We start from the raw sequence: 15,943 nt of genomic DNA on the forward strand, positions 1-15,943 counted from the left end.
GGCTGCTGTGCAGTGGGTGGGCTGCCGCCTCTCCCGGGCTCCCCAGCACCAACTCTGTCCCACTGGGGAGCAGCCCCAGGGGCTCCACTGGTGCATGTGCTGGTCAGGCTCTGTTTCTTTCCCTCACCCACCCTGACCCTTTTTGTCTGTCCGTTGGTAAGGACAGGGGTTGGGGACAAGGTGTCCAGAGAACCCTTGTTGGACATCTTAAATCTCTGTGTTAAGCTATTCTTGGGAGGGTTTATTTTGGGGGGAGGTTGGAGCCATTAATTAGAACGAGGCTTTTTATTTTGATGTCGCACATTGAGACCTAGGGAACCTGGAAGGCGAGTTGCTTCTTTAAAATGAGCAAATAGCAAGAGCAAATAGCCCACTGTGCTGTGCTGTGCTTAGTCACTCAGTCGTGTCTGACTCTTTGTGACCCTCCAGGCTCCTCTGTCCATGGGGATTCTCCAGGCAAGAATACTGGAGTGGGTTGCCATGCCCTTCTCCAGGGGAATCTTCCAACCCAGGGATTGAACCCAGGTCTCTTGCATTGCAGGTGGATTCTTTACCATCTGAGCCACCAGGGAAGCCCAAGAATACTGGAGTGGGTAGCCCATCACTTCTCCAGGGAACTTCCTGACCCAGGGATTGAAGCAGGGTCTCCTGCATTGCAAGCGAATTCTTTACCAGCTGAGCTACCAGGGAAGCCCTGAGGTGGGATAGGGAACTAGTATTTTTTTATGTATTAGGCATTTGACAAACAGTATTTTATTTTTATTTGTTGTTTTACACATTTTATCTGTTAATATACCCCTTTTTATTTCACTTATTATTACCATTTTCATGATAAGGCAAGTGAGGTTCAGAGAGGTTAAGTGATCTGCCTAAGATCACACAGCAAGTAATGAACAGAGTTAGGAAATGAACCCAGTTTGACTCCAAAGCCCAGGCTTTTTCTGTTCCATAATTGCCTTTCTCAAAATAGTAAATAGTTCTTGAGGTTGGACTCCGGGTTGAAAAACATCTTTCCTGGATCTTCTAGAAACTTCTCTCTTCCCCTGTCCCCCACTCCAAGACCTCTTTTTAACCCACACTTGGCCAAGGTTTTTTCACACCTGTTTTGTCGGGCAGTCTTCTGCGCCAGCCAAGCTCATGGAGTTTTGTTCTGGAAACCAGGGCTCCTGCACCAGGCAGGTGGCAGCTGGGTTGTGGCGGGAACAGAATGGCTTGCTCTGCTGTCCTCCGGCCCTTCCCCACTCCGCTCCCAGGCCGCGTCTCCCCTACCCCAGCAGGCCAGCCCAGAGCAGCTGCAAGCCAACTCACTAACCAGGGGCCTGGGTCACAATTGCGGGGCTGACCCCTGCACTCTGAACCCTCAGGCCCCCTACTTCCTCTTCCTCAGTTCTCATCAACCTCTCCTCCCAGCTCGATCTGAGTGTGTCCCCCGAGGGCGAGGTGAACAGCCGAGTCACAGTTTTCCTTTATTTCTTCTTCCCAAGCCCAAGTTCGAAATACTTCCTAACAACAGGATCTGCCCGTGGGCAACCATGGGACTGTCTCTGAGGAAATAGAGAGTTTCCCATGTGGACCGTGGGCCCCGCCAGGTGTGGGAGTGGACCTCCAGGGCCCAAGGCTGGGCCAGGTCCTGGATGACCTGCCTGGAGAGACCTCCCTGATTCTTTCTTTTTATTTATTTATTATTTTATTTTGGCTTCGTCAGGTCTTAGTTCCTGGAGGAGGGCATGGCAACCCACTCCAGTATTCTTGCTTGAAGAATCCCATGGACAGAGGAGCCTGGTGGGCTACAGTCCGTGGTGTCGCAAAGAGTCGGACATGACCGACAGAGTGCACAGAGCAGGTCTTAGTCGTAGCACGTGAGGTTTCTTTCTACTGCATCACGCGGGCTCTTTCTTTGCAGCACACAGACTCTTCGGTTGTGGCCCACAGGCTCAGTTGCTCCAAAGCATGTGAGATTTTAGTTCCCCAACCGGGAATCGAACCCATATCCCCCCACATTGCCAGGTAGATTCTTAACCACCGGATCACCAGGGAAGTCCCCCCTTATCCTTTCTTTTCGAGCTCAGAGCCTCTTGCCTCACCAACCCACCCTTGGGGCTGCGATAATGAAGGGAGCGGATGAGTGACTTTCAGACCAGAGACCACTGGGTTTTCCTGGGAGGATGCTCCTCTCAGGCTCTGGGGCAGTTTTAGAAGAGGAAAGCATTTGAGATGCCGCAAAGGAGGCACCGGACTCCCTGAGGCGTGACCTCCGCCTGCGGTATCCACAAAGTTTTGTGGTACCCACCCTGGTACCCTCCGCTCGGCTTCTCTCATGCCTGCCCTTTCCTTCTCCAGCTTCTGAAATAAATCCTGAGGCCCCCTCCCCTCTCCCCATCATCATTTCCCCTGAGGTTTAAGAAAGTTTCCCTGGGGTGGTCGACCTTGCCTGCTATCTCCTTTCTGGCCCTGCCCCCTTGGGGGTCTTCCTCTGTGCTTCTTGCTGAGGACCCCCTGCCCCACGTGGCAGCTCCTGCCTCCCAAATGCCCTGGGAGTCCTGGTGGGCAGGAGGCACAGATGGTCAGGCACGGCCCCCCTCTCTTCACCCTCTTTCCTGTCTGTCTCCAGCCCCGCACAAGTGAAAAGAGAGCAGGAGGCGAGAGCGCCGGGGTGGACTCCAGTTCTCAGAGGCTGGAAGGGCGGGATCCCCACTTCTGGGCTATACACTGGGGCTCCCCAGGAGGCTCTGAAACCACACAGGATTCTGGGTTCTGCTCTAGGTCTAGTTCGGGGTCTCATCTGGGATGCTGGTTGAGGAATCTGGTTTCTAAGGCAGTCAGCCGGCATGGGGTCCCTCGGACCTGCCAGAGCACCAAGGAAAGGGGCATTTGCGGGGAGTGAGTGGTGAGAGCAGGAGCAAGGGAGGTCGAGGGTGGTCTCGGTTAGGGAGGCGGGGTGGGGGGTGGGCAGGGGCTGAGGAGCTGTGGACACGGGCAGCTGAGGCTTTGGTGCCCGTGGGCACGGGAGCCTGATTTTAGCGGGAGGATAGCAGGGACCTGTTTGGGGGCTACTGTGGAGGGTGAGACCAGAAGTGGGGACCCCGCCCCCAGCCTGGCGACGTCCGTGGCCACAGCTCGGTGCTCACGTCCCCTGAAGGCAGGAGGTGCCTGGGGCGGGTCCGTGGCCCCAGGACCCCCACCTCCTGTGGATCTGCAGCCTTGCCGAGCCCCATTTGCCTTGATCTTCTTTCTCTTTGGGATGTTATTCTAGCTGTGAAATCTATCACAGCGAGCACAGGCCGGGCCGGCAGCTGAGATAATAAGAGGGACAGCTGTGCCCTGTGTTTACCAAGCGCTGTCTTCCCCCAGGAGCACACAGCCCCTTAGAGATGCCGTCCCTTCACCCTCTGGATGTTTTGTGAGCAGAGGATCCCTCCTTTGTTTTCAGAGGGTTTTGAGGCGCCTGGGACACATGCTCATGAGGGCTCTGACGTTGAGGACCCACATCCCCAGAAAGACTGTCCTGGGTTCCTTCCAAACTGGGCACGTCACCCGGGGTCTGGGGCGGGAGAAAGTGGGGGCTGAGCCCGGGCTTTGTTTCCATTACAGCAGCACGGGGCCCAGCCTCACGTGTTGTTTTAGCTTGTTTGTTTTTTGTTTTGTATCTGACTGCCCGGGTCTTAGTTTCAACATGAAGTTTTTTTTTTTTTTTTTTTGCGGCATGTGGGATCTAGTTCCCTGAGCAGGGATTGAACCCAGGGCCCCCCCTTCATTGCGAGCAGAGAGTCTTAACCATTGGACACCAGGGAAGTTCCCATGCCTCACTTGGTTCTACAGCACCTGCCCGCCAGCCTCCATCGTGGGTCCTTTAGTCCTGATGCCCATGCCATCCCGGTGGTGCCCAAGACACCCCATCTAGAGGCCCAGGGATTCCAGCCCATTGGGACAGCATGGTCTAGGAGCTCTCTGTCCCGGCTGAGGGCAGGGCTCTGTATCTCCAGTCTGGCTCGGCTGTGGGCCTGTGGGCACCTCGGAGGGGCAGCTTTCTTGCCTTTTCTCTGTGTAGGTGTGGATGGATGCGGGCACCCAGATCTTCTTCTCCTTCGCCATCTGCCTAGGGTGCCTGACGGCCCTGGGCAGCTACAACAAGTATCACAACAACTGCTACAGGTGAGCGGGGGTGGGGCCTGGGCGCCTGCCCCTCCAGGTGTGCCAGGTCAGGGGCGATCCCTACACCCCACCTGTCTTCACCCCACTCTCCAGTCAGTCCCCCAGGGCTGCTAGGTGGTGAGAGGAGCCGGGGCAGCACGGGCAAGCGATCGCTCCCTGGAGGACCTGATAATTGATGATACCGGGCTCACGTAGAGGGCAGTGGGCACAGATGTGCAAGCAGACCTGCCCGGGAGTGAGTCACACCGAGCAGCCCAGGCCTCCCTGCTCTGGCCCCTCCCCATGGTTCCTGTGGGCCCGCCTGGGTTCTGTCAGAGAATTCAAGCCAGTTTTAGCTAAACAAAATCACATCATGCATTTCAAAATCGAAACTTAGGTGAGTAAGGAACATCTGTAGCCTGGGTGCCCCTCTCCCCTCCATTAACGTGCGGGCTGTGTGGGTACCAGGGTGGTGTCCCAGGAGGCACAGTGACAACACGGTGGGAGAGGGAGGCTCTGTGTCCGTGGGCGAGGTTCAGACCCTGTTACTCCCTTGAGGCCTCACTCTTCCAGGATGACCGTGGGTCAGTCCAAGTCTGAGCCCATGGAGTCGGGGCTCAGGACCAGCCCCTTGGGTGTCCTCTGCCCCTGCTGGGCAAGCGGTGTCCCTTGGGTTCCCTGGTCCCTGCCAGAGGCGCTGGGAGCCCCGCTGACCGTCTGTTCCCTGCCCTGCCCCGCCCACAGGGACAGCATCGCGCTCTGCTTCCTCAACAGCGGCACCAGCTTCGTGGCCGGGTTTGCCATCTTCTCCATCCTGGGCTTCATGTCCCAAGAGCAGGGGGTGCCCATCTCTGAGGTGGCCGAGTCAGGTGGGTGGTGTTTTGGGGGGTGGGGGGCCCGAGCCAGGTGACTCTGTGAGCTTTGTCTGAACCTTCGCCAGCCCACCGGGATTCACAGGCGTTTCTACTGTCCCCTACACTCGGGTGACCTTTCAGTGGCTGCGTCCTGGAAAGATGTGGGGTGGACTTAAGCAGCAATTCCAGCTTCAAAGGGCGAACAGGTGTGCAGAGAACACCTTCCTTTCCACACTCGCTTCCAGTTCCTCACCCTGGAGCCAACCAGTGTCATCCGGTTCACGCTTTTCCTTCCAGAAATGGTTTAGTCTTTTAAGAGAAAAAGAATACACATACGTCTGTACATACACATTCACACACACGTACATATTACTGTTTCTGCTTGTTACATCTTGTAACAGCCAGTTGCTAAGGTGCAGTATACACTGTCCTGCATCCTGCCCTGTCTTGTACCCCTTAAAGTGTGTCTCAGGGGTAAGTTAATTACCGGCACATGGCTTTCCTCCTTTAAGTGCCTGACCCTCACCCCTGCCCCCACCCATGATGCACTGCTGCTGCTTTTAAATAAAATCACAGATGGTCCCCTATCTGGTTAAGTGGCCAGCGTTTGCCTTGTACACCCTCTAGGCCCATGGACCGCCTGCTTGCACCTGTAATAAGATGATTTTGATCATGGGGTTCACAAGCTCCCCTGTCACACAAGGTGCCGGGCACCAGATAACTGACATCATGGGTTCTTATTAAGAACAATCGCGTTTCTCTGTTACAAAGCGCTGCCCTGTGCCAGGCGAGGTGCTGAGCGTTTGCGGTGACTTGTGATGGAGAGTGGTGGGGTGGGCCCTGGCAGCATGGGAAGCAGGCTAGGAGCTGACCGTCATCCCGGCCCACGATCTTGCTCTTCCTTTTATACAAGATCGGGCGCGTTCAGAGTGTTATGGCCATAGACGTGCCCTTCCTTTCAAAGGCAGCTCCCTATGGATGACCGGGTGCCGGCACGTGACCCTGTTCTTGCCATCTGAGCCAGCCAAGGGCAACATGAAGTGTTTGAGAGGATGCGGGGGGTGGCGGGGCACAGTGTCATGACACCCAGTGCCAGCTCGCTTGCTGTCGGGCAAGAGAAAAGGCAGTGCAGAGGTGCAGAGGTGGCCAGTGGTGCCCCAGACCCAATCTAGTCCAGAAGGTATTTTCTTTGGAAACTTACAGAAACCACTCTCCAGTAATTGCCTTACGGTTGCACGAAGGCTCCACGTCCTTCACCTCCCCCACTCTCCCTTTTACACTGGGACAACCAGCTCCACAAACATCTGTGAGCTCTTTTTAAATATGAAACCTCTGATTTGGAGCAATAGATCTGGAGAGTGAGCGCTGAGGATTTGGGGGTAGAACTTATAGAAATGTGGGTGAAATAGACCCCTTTCTATTTTCCAAAACCCTTTAAAATGCACACAGCCTTTATGTTCTCCTCCTGCCCTGAGAAAACAGCGGGTGGTACCTTGAAGAGCAGGGATCAGGTTGGGGTCTGGGTGTCTTCTTCTGGGCCAGGACGGTGGTGGCGGTGGCTAGCTTCAGGGCTCCCGCTGTCCTGTGTCCCACACCGGGACGCCCGCCTCGGGGTGGCACCGGCATGTCCCTCTCTCCTGCACAGGCCCCGGCCTGGCCTTCATTGCCTACCCCCGGGCTGTGGTGATGTTGCCCTTCTCGCCCCTCTGGGCCTGCTGCTTCTTCTTCATGGTCGTCCTCCTGGGACTGGACAGCCAGGTATCAAGAGGGATGGCCACTCAGAGCCTGAGAGACAGTGGTGTGCGTGGGTTGTGGGTGGGAAGCAGCGGGCTTGTTCCCCAACGTTGAACCTGATGCCCTGAAGGCCCTTAAAACAGCTGGGGGCTGGGCATGTGTCAGGAGACAATGCCCTTCCAGGGACCAAGCGGAGTTTGGGAGAGTGGGTCCAACCCCAACCATGCAGGGGGCGCTCTGGACTGTCAGGAGGCAGGCAGGGCTGCCTCTGGGAGGGACGAGCCAGAGCTGGTTGACGGAGCTTCTCGTGGGGGGCTCTTGCCCTCCAACTCCTCGCCCTCTCGTCCAGTTCGTGTGTGTGGAAAGCCTGGTGACGGCGCTGGTGGACATGTATCCCCGTGTGTTCCACAAGAAGAACCGCAGGGAGGTCCTCATTCTGGGGGTATCTGTCACCTCCTTCCTCGTCGGGCTGGTCATGCTCACAGAGGTGAGGGTGTGGGGGCTTGCAGGTGGGTCCTGGGGAGGAGGAGAAGCCAAGGAGGGTCACTGTCCTCCCGGCAGGGGAAGCAGCTGCTGTGATGCCGGGTCTCTGCCATCTGGGCTTCAGAGCCTGGGGTCTGGTCCTTTCCCAGCCTGGGAAGCACTGAACATCTAGCTCTGGTCATGGCTGAGGGATGCTTTGGCTCCCCAGACGCTGAGAAATATAGAAAGCCTGGATGGGAAAATCAAAAGTGTCCAGTGTGGTTGGACTGGGAAAAACTGCATCCAGCAAGACCCCATGAGTTCCCAGGCAGCTGACCCAAGTTCCAGGGACAGACTTCAAAGACAGTAAAGGGAGCCCTGGGGTGGGTGACATTCCGGGTGACATCTCAGGGGAGAAGGCAGGAGACGGAACTCGTAGCCTGATGGTATCCAGGACGGCCCCTATCTTGACCTTCTGCCAAAAACGCACACTGTCGTGGACTCTGCGTCACCCCCTGCTTGTTCTCAGGGCTGAGCTAACAATGGCTGTTTCAGCTGTCTTTCCCAAAACAATAAGAAGCCCCTATCCTTGTCACATGTCTGCCAGAGCTTTACAGCTTACCAACCAGCCTCTCTTTTCATCTCTGTCTCCTGTGATCCTCCCCACCTCCACTTCACGCCCTGGGGGTGCCTGTCTCCTCGGGTAAGGTTCTGCCTCTCCCCCTCCCCGGGCAGGGCGGCATGTACGTGTTCCAGCTCTTTGACTACTATGCAGCCAGCGGCATGTGCCTGCTGTTCGTGGCTATCTTTGAGTCCTTCTGCGTGGCATGGGCCTACGGTGAGTGACTCTCCCCTTGGTCCTGACCCTGGCACTCGCCTCTGCCCAGGGCTCTCAGACAAAGGAGATACCACTGCTTACAACCACCTTCCCTGGCCCAACCTCAAAAAAAAAAAAATCTCAAGAATCCGAAATGGCCCCCAAGAGGTGGTCTTGTGCACCCTCCTAATGATGGCTGCCCCCAGCCCACCCTGGGGGACCATATCACGTCTTATCCAGAGCTTTTCAGCCTTTAACAACCTCGATCATCAGAAAGTCCCTGCCTTGGCCCAAGCCGAGTTCTGCCCGCTGCTGTTTATGTCTGTGAAATCCAGGCAAGAGTCAGCTCCCAGGGGCGATCAGAGAAGACATCCACCACGTCTTTTCTTTGCCCTTCCTGGTCGCTGTGGTCCCTGTCCTGATGCTTCAGATGCTAGACGGTCCTTTCTCCCCCTCCCTCCTCTCCTTCGTGGCAGGAGCTGGGCGCTTTTATGACAACATCGAGGACATGATTGGGTATAGGCCGTGGCCTCTCATCAAATACTGTTGGCTCTTCCTCACACCGGCTGTGTGCACAGTAAGACAAGCTCCGGAGGAGAAACCAGATGAAGGGAGAGAGGCGGTGGTCCAGGAGGGTAACGGGCCCTTACCCTAGAAGGGACTTCTCCGTGGGGATTGAAAATCATTTAGAGGCTTCATTCATTCTCCTGTTGGGTTCTGCAAAATGCGAGCCAGATAGCTTCTTCCTTCCCATTTCACAGAAGTACAAACTGAGGGCCAGGGCAGCCGGTTCAACCTACTCCACAGTGTGAGTCTAACGTGGGGCAGATGCCTCGGGCTGCTGAGATGATACTCACTGATAAAGTCCAGTGATGACAATAGCAGTTCTAGAACACTTAACTTCCTGCTGGGCACAGAGTGCATCACACATTTAATCAGTCCTCACAAGAACCCCACGAAGAATTACTGCTGCATTCGCTTCTCAGGTGAAACTGAAGCCCCGGAGGTTAAGCAGTTCACTGGAGCTGGAAGGTGGCCGAGAGCTGGGGCTCAAGCCCAGGCAGCCTGGCTTGGAGTCTGGGCCTGAGCTCCTAAGCACCGCTGCTTTGGCTTTTCCTGGGTCAGCAGCGCCCCTGAACACCCACTGTGCTGATGACAAGCCAGGGGATGGAGGCTCCACCCCTGCGCTCCAGGTGCTCACAGCTGGACACCAAGTCCCAACTGAGGGCCAACCTTGTGTAGAGACACCCAGGGTCGCGGGGACCCTGCAGAGACAGAGAAGGCACCTTGGAAATATCTCCCCGGGGGTATGGATTTTGAGCAGTCTGTGGATGGAGGCTGGAGGTAGACTGGCCCAGCTGGGTCAGGGACCCATGCTCCCCCAGCCCCGTCTCTCCTGCTCTCACCCTCAGGCCACCTTCCTCTTCTCCCTGATCAAGTACACCCCGCTGACCTACAACAAGAAGTACAAATACCCGTGGTGGGGCGATGCCCTGGGCTGGCTCCTGGCCCTCTCCTCCATGGTCTGCATTCCTGCCTGGAGCTGCTACAAACTCAGCACCCTCAAGGGGTCTTTCAGAGAGGTAGGGAGATGGAGGGGAGGAAAGAGTCAGAGGACGAGCTGGTGGCTCGTCCTTGCTGAGAGGTGGCAGCCTGCCTAGGTAGAGGGTGGTGCACGGGAGGGCCAGGGGTCCTGGCGTGGGCATTGGGGAGGGACAGATGGAGTGCTCAGCAGTCTCAGAAAGAGACAGGAGGCCGCCAAGACAATGCTGTGGTTACCGGGAGGGCGTCTGTGTAGGAGGAGGCACGCACACAACAGCGAAGAGGGCCGCTGCCCCCCACCCCCGCTGCCCCCCACCCCTCCTCCCCCCGTCTCCAGCTCACGACAGACCCCACTCTGCTCGCAGAGAGTTCGCCAGCTCCTGTGCCCAGCCAAGGACCTTCCCCAAGGGCACCGAGAAGGACCCTCCGCCCCGGCCACACCCAGGACATCACTTCTCATCCTCACCGAGCTGGAGCCTCACCACTAGAGGCCAGGGCCTGAGTGGTCCAGTGAGCCTGGCTATGGACACGATTACAGAAGGAACACACAGAAGCAGCCCTCTGTGTTTCTCCAGGCTCCCCGCCCCGGCTTAGGAAGGGGTGGTGGCGGGGGACAGGCAGAGACTAGAGAAGATAATAGGGGACATTTTAGAACCCAATTCTGAGCTGGATGCCAACTTCCCTGCTCCAGGGGTGGCTGGATGGGTGAGAAGGGCCAGGATCGAGGGCAACCCCTTTGAGAGGGGCCTGGGGAGTCTGGGGGACGGGCGAGAGCTCTGTTTGGCTTCCCTTCATTCCATTAAATCCGAGTTCTTCCTACCAGCTGCTAGCGGTCCGTCTGGTTTCCGCCCCTACCCTTGCTGCCCTCCCCACCTCCTCACCCACCCCATCCGCTGTCTCTCCTTCCCACACTGACTGGGGCCTCTCCTTGTGGACCAGGAGCAGAGGGGCTGCTGTGGGAGAAGGGGGTGGGGCCCAGTCAAGGTCCTCTGTCCCCAGGCCCTTGGCCAGAGGGGCTGTCTCCCCTCTGTCCACACCCCCCGTCCATCCCCTCTCCCCATCCGTCCCCTCTCCCAGGTCCCTTCCCCTGCTCCTTCACTCTGGAATAGGAAAGGAGATGGAAGGGAGAAGAAGGAGTTCTCGTTAGAGGAAGGAGGATGAGAGTGGCTGGGCTTCTTTCCGCCCGATTTCCCCCCGCCGAGTCCTTTCCCGGCCCTGCCTTCCCAAATTGCACACCGCACCGGGCATCGTGCGCCGGGTTCTAGACACGTACAGACAGTCCGCGAAGCCCTGGCGGAGCAGGCCACTACCCGACTCGGCCAGCAGAGGGCGCCGCCTCCTCGGGGCCGCCGCGCCTCTCCGCTCGCAGGAGGATGGATGCAGACTCGGTAACCAGGACGCGGCCTCGAGGTGGGCGGCTAGGGCACCTCCGCGGGCTGCCGGGCCTGAGCGCGCAGAGGCGGCCAGAGAGGAGCCAGGTGGGAAGCAGAGCCTGTGCGACCTCGGGGTCAGCGGGCCTGACTTTGGCTCTGCAGCGCCCGCAGGTGCGCTCTGCAACCTGGCGCTTGGCAGGTGAGTGGAGCAGGCGCCTGTCCTGGGGGCCTCCAAGGATTCTTAGCGATGCAGACAGGTTCACAGAGTTTCCTGGGTGATTTTCTTAGCATTTTAGTGAGCCTACTAGTGGGAAAATGCACTGAAGTCCTCAGGTTTTATTCTTTTATTGTTGGGAGGGTTTATTAAAATCAGTGGTGGCAGCTCATTCGTGGACAGTGGCTTCCGCCCCCACCCCCCACCCCAGTGTGCCAGGCGCAACCCAGTCCTAAGATGGGAGAAATAAGTTTGCTAGAGGAACTTGTGGGTCTCCAGATACACACGTGGAGTCTTTGCCCAGCTGAGGACATTTCCAGGACACAAACTACGGGGTGCTGTGCTCAGGACACGTGAGGAGCGAAAACGGACATCTCTTTAAGGACAAAGGACGACAACCGCTATGATAGAAAAGCAGTCTCTGCGAAAGAATAAGTGGGTGTGGGAGGGACCCCGAGGATCCCAGGCCAGGGGTCTGGGAAGACCCAGGGAGGGAGGTGGGCTGTTCAGTCATGGTGATCTGACCCCGAGTTGGGAGCTTCACTGATGGTGGATGGAGTTGGAAAATAACTCACCAGCACAAGATCCATAGATCTGGGTTCTGGTCTTCTCCTGCCTCACACCTGCCGTGTTTCTCGGTGGAATTCAGGTCTTCATTTTTTGCAGACAGAGATGATACTGGGTACCTCACCCACACACAGGTTTGTGGTGGGGCTGGATGGGGTCACGGGCATGTGAGCCCACCCCTGAGGTCATTAGAAGAGTGGGGGATGGATGAGGTGGGGAGCTGTCCTAAAAGTCAGGGCTCAGGTCAGGGAAAGGGAATGGCCATACCTGGACGTGACTTCAGCCTCTCAAAGGGATGGTTGGGGTGGGGCCACTTTCTGTCCCCTCTGCTCGAGCCCTGATTGGGAGATTCAGATCCTGCAGTTCCCAGAGGAAGAAGAGCCCTTTGTCTAGAGACATCACCTATTGGAGAAGAAGACCTTAGAACACATCATTTAGCTTCTATTCACCCTCAGTTTGCTCATCTGTAAAATGGGCAGATCAGCGCCTCTGTATCAAGGTTTCTGTGAGGCGGACAGAGAGCCTCAGGGCAAGCTGGAAGGAAGAGGAAAGGCAGTAGTACCCAGAGAGTTAGGGCTGGCCGTCCTGAGATCGGGGAGCTGCCAAGGGGACACTGAGTCCCCAGGCTTCATGGGCCCTCAGACTGTGCTCACACATACAACTGGTCTAGGACCCACACGTGTGTACACACACAGCCCCTCACTCTCCACAGATGAATGTGTACAGACCTGGACACACCACAGTCTGCCAGGCGGGCAGGCCTCTGGACACACCACAGTCTGCCAGGCGGGCAGGCCTGGCGTGGGTCTTACTAGCGATGTGACCTTGGGCAAGTTCATGGCTCCGATCCTTAATCTTCTTCGCTATAAAATGAGAATAATAATATTTACCTCATTGTGTTGTTAGAGTCCAGTGGAGAGGGTAGGTGTAGCTGCCTTGGAGACATATTTCAGGCAAATCCATCCTGTTTTCCATGACTCCACCCCCACCCCTGCATTGAGTTGTCAGTGAAACAGAAAAGCCCAGAAAGAGCTCAGAGACATCTTTGCTGCCCCGCTACTTCCCCAGCCCCGTGTATCAGGTTGCAAGGGGCCCCAGGAAGAAGGCTACACATTTATTACCTAAGCATTTCTGCTAGGAAGCAAGGGAGAGGCAGACCTAAAATAACCCTACATCCATGGCCTGAGGGTCCTGCTTAGCATCAGTAGTTTTGTCTAAGAAAAGCAAGACCTGAGTCCTCCAGGCCCTAATCTATCCCCTGGTTCTGAGAGAGCAATACCCTTTCTGGAGAGGGAAAACCGAGATCAGTATTTCCCTCAAGTTGCATCCATCCATCCCTCCCTCCCTCCATCCCTTCTTCTCTCCCACCTATCCATCCATCCATCCATCCATCCGTCTGTCCATCCACCCACCCACTGTCCATCCACCCACCCATCCGTCCATCCACCCACCCATCCATCCATCCGTCTGTCCATCCATCCAGCCAGCCATCCGTCCATCTACCCATCCACCCATCCATCTATCCACAAATTCATCCATCCATCCAAGTGCCTACTCTGATCCAGCACTATATCAAATGCTTGAGGGAGAAACATAGAATTATGAGATGTGATCCCTGCCCTCTAGATATTCCTGGTCTAGGCAACATTGCTGCAGAGAAACAGGCACAGATTTTCGGACCCCAGCTTCAAATCCTAGCTCCCTCATTTACTAGGGACACCTAGTAAATGAGCTTCTCTTTGCCCCAGCTTTCTCACTGAAAAACGGGCTAGCAATTTCTAGATTTCATGTTTCTCGTCATGTTTCTCGTGAGGACAAAATGGGGTGTCATGTAAAGCGCCTGGCCTGAGTTAGGTGCTCAGGAACCAGGTTCCACCTCAGGCCCTCCAAAAGCAGGCTTGGGATAGAAGATGACTGCAGTGATGCAACGGTTTTCACTGCACTAAGATACCGGATTCACTAGTCCATCTTCACTCCCGACCCTCCCCAGCATGGAGACAGCCCAGCCTTAGGCAGGCTTTCCAGGTAGCTTAGGGATCCTCACCTTTTGCAAAGATGCGAGTCTCGTGCCTCTGGGAACTTACAGATTGTTCTAAATGCCCAGCGGGGGCTGGAAGCTGAAGGGTTTGGTGGGCTTGAGTCAGGGAGGGTGGGAGACACAGGGCAGCCAGGTGAAACCTGGCAGCCCTTCTCTTTGACACGAACAGGAGGTGACACGTGTATCTCCAGGTCCTTGCAGAGACGCCTGACACACTTGGCACCAAGAAACATTTCTGAATGAATGCCTGAGCTGGGAAATTCACCCTCTGCCCAGCCTGGCTTTCTTCCCTCACGCTCCCCGCTTCCCCGAGAGGTGGAGTCATTGGTTCTGAGCAGCTGCAGCCAGGTAATCAATCACAGGGACTTTGGGGGCCCCTCTGCCGTTCGGCTGATGCACTGTGGGGACAGGGGACAGCAGCCGGGCATCGCAGCAAGCAGCACAGTCATTCCATCCCCGCTGGGGGCTGGGGGCAGGGAGTGAGGATTCTGTCCATGGAGCCTGGGGGAAGTGCCGAAAGGGGCCCAAGAGACGCTGAGTAGGGTGCTGATGGAAAACTACAGACTGAGACTCGAGCTTCACACCCCGGCCCTGCGGGGAAGTTCTAGAACACGAAGGGGAAGTCCAGGCTGAGGGAAATTTCCCTTCTCCCCACAACTTCTCCTCCCCCGCAACCACCTGGGGCCAGAGAGACGTCTTCATTGTCCAGAAGGAGACCCTGGCTGTACAGAGTGAAAGATCACAGGCAGCCCTGTGCCACTGCCGTGAGGACATTGCAGAAACGTCAATGAGGACCCTGTTCTAGAGCAGCTCCCCGGGCACACAGAGGGGACACAGACGCTAACTCAAACACCAGTTCACCACGGGTCGCTGCCAGGCGGTCAGACAAGTCCCGACTGTGTGCTTACTGCCCAGAGGTCACCAGAGCATCGTGTCGCCGCCCGGGACTCCTGCACCCCAGCCCCTGCTTCTGGAAGACCCCAGCAAACACCAGCAAGTGGCCTGAGACACCAATAACACCCTTTAACCCTCTTGGCAGCTCTGCAAGTGGGTGCTATCAGGTGAGAAAAGAGGCTCAGATGCCTGCCCGGCTGACATGACCCGGAGGTGACAGAGAAGGGGGCAGACCCAGGGCTGTCTGCCTGCAAACTTGTGTCCTTTGCGGATGCTGCTTCCCGAGGCATGCTCTGGGCACTGTGTCTAGGAAAATCCCAAGGAAAGGGGCTGTGGCTGGGAAGGTCCAGAGCCTGGCCGCGAAACCGCAGAGGGCAGGTACTGGTGGAAAAGTCCAGCGGTGATTCACCTCCTCCCTGCCCTGCCCTCCCCAGATCTCAGCCTGCAGCCTGGGGGTTGGTAGCACCCACCCTACCACCCAGTGAGAGAGGGCTGTGCCCAGCCCTGTCCATCCCATCTGCTTCCCTCCGGAGGAGCAGAAGCCACACCAGAGGGGCGAGGTGAGAGGGGAGGGGAATGGACAGGGCAAAGGAGGGGAGGGATGTGGGTCTCTGGGGGGTCCTCCTGAGACAGTGCCTCAGCCACCAGCCCCGGCTGGGAGGGAGGGAGGTGGGGGAGGGGGCTGGGGATGAAGGAGACTTCCTGAGGTTAGGAGTTGTAATCCTGGTTCAGACTCTTGGCCTCCGGCCCTCTTTCTGCTTGCGGCATTTCTCTGCCCCTTCTTTTTCCAACACACTGGCTCACATGCATGTGGACACACACAGTCACTTTCTGTCCCGGGCGGGGCGGTCCCAGGACCACGCTGGATGGGATTCTGAGCTGGGAGGAACAGGGGAAGGAGTGGGGCAATTTCCCTTTCAGGCTGGGTCTCTTAGCGTCTTCCCGGGACTCTGCTGGGGACACGGGAGCCGGGGAGCTGGACAAAGGGATGAGGTGAGTGGGATGTGGGATGAGGAGGACTGAGAGCTGCCACAGAGGGCTCAGTGGACCCCCGGGAGGAGGACTGGGTGGAAGCGTGTGTCTGGTTATGAGCGAGGCTGGAGGGGAAGTCTGGTGCTGGGGACTCTTAGGACACGGCAACCCCCCAGCTCCCGGCACCATCAGCAGCATCTGAGCTGCTGGGGACAAGCCTGCCTAGCAGGAGGAAAGTCCTTGGATGGGGGGTGGCCCCAGGGAGCGGGTGAGAGAGAGGTGATCACCGGCTCGAGAGGGAAGGGGAGGCAGGCAGGTGGTGCCCGAAGGTGAGGAGGAAGGCTG

General features: G+C 57.0%; 1 protein-coding gene across 1 annotated transcript in view; it reads left to right on the top strand.

Moving 5' to 3' along the window:
- Nucleotides 1-10,028, top strand: part of SLC6A13 (solute carrier family 6 member 13) — a 34,699-nt gene extending 24,671 nt beyond the window's left edge. Inside the window, exons 7-14 of the mRNA XM_014478058.2 lie at nucleotides 4,049-4,152; nucleotides 4,876-5,000; nucleotides 6,631-6,743; nucleotides 7,069-7,206; nucleotides 7,917-8,019; nucleotides 8,475-8,575; nucleotides 9,411-9,581; nucleotides 9,906-10,028. Of these exons, the coding sequence (XP_014333544.2) occupies nucleotides 4,049-4,152; nucleotides 4,876-5,000; nucleotides 6,631-6,743; nucleotides 7,069-7,206; nucleotides 7,917-8,019; nucleotides 8,475-8,575; nucleotides 9,411-9,581; nucleotides 9,906-10,028 (978 nt within the window). The remainder of the gene's footprint in view (nucleotides 1-4,048; nucleotides 4,153-4,875; nucleotides 5,001-6,630; nucleotides 6,744-7,068; nucleotides 7,207-7,916; nucleotides 8,020-8,474; nucleotides 8,576-9,410; nucleotides 9,582-9,905) is intronic.
- Nucleotides 10,029-15,943: the final 5,915 nt, after the last annotated feature.

This window comes from Bos mutus, chromosome 5 (genome assembly GCF_027580195.1).
Source record: "Bos mutus isolate GX-2022 chromosome 5, NWIPB_WYAK_1.1, whole genome shotgun sequence".
Classification (NCBI taxonomy): domain Eukaryota; kingdom Metazoa; phylum Chordata; class Mammalia; order Artiodactyla; family Bovidae; genus Bos; species Bos mutus.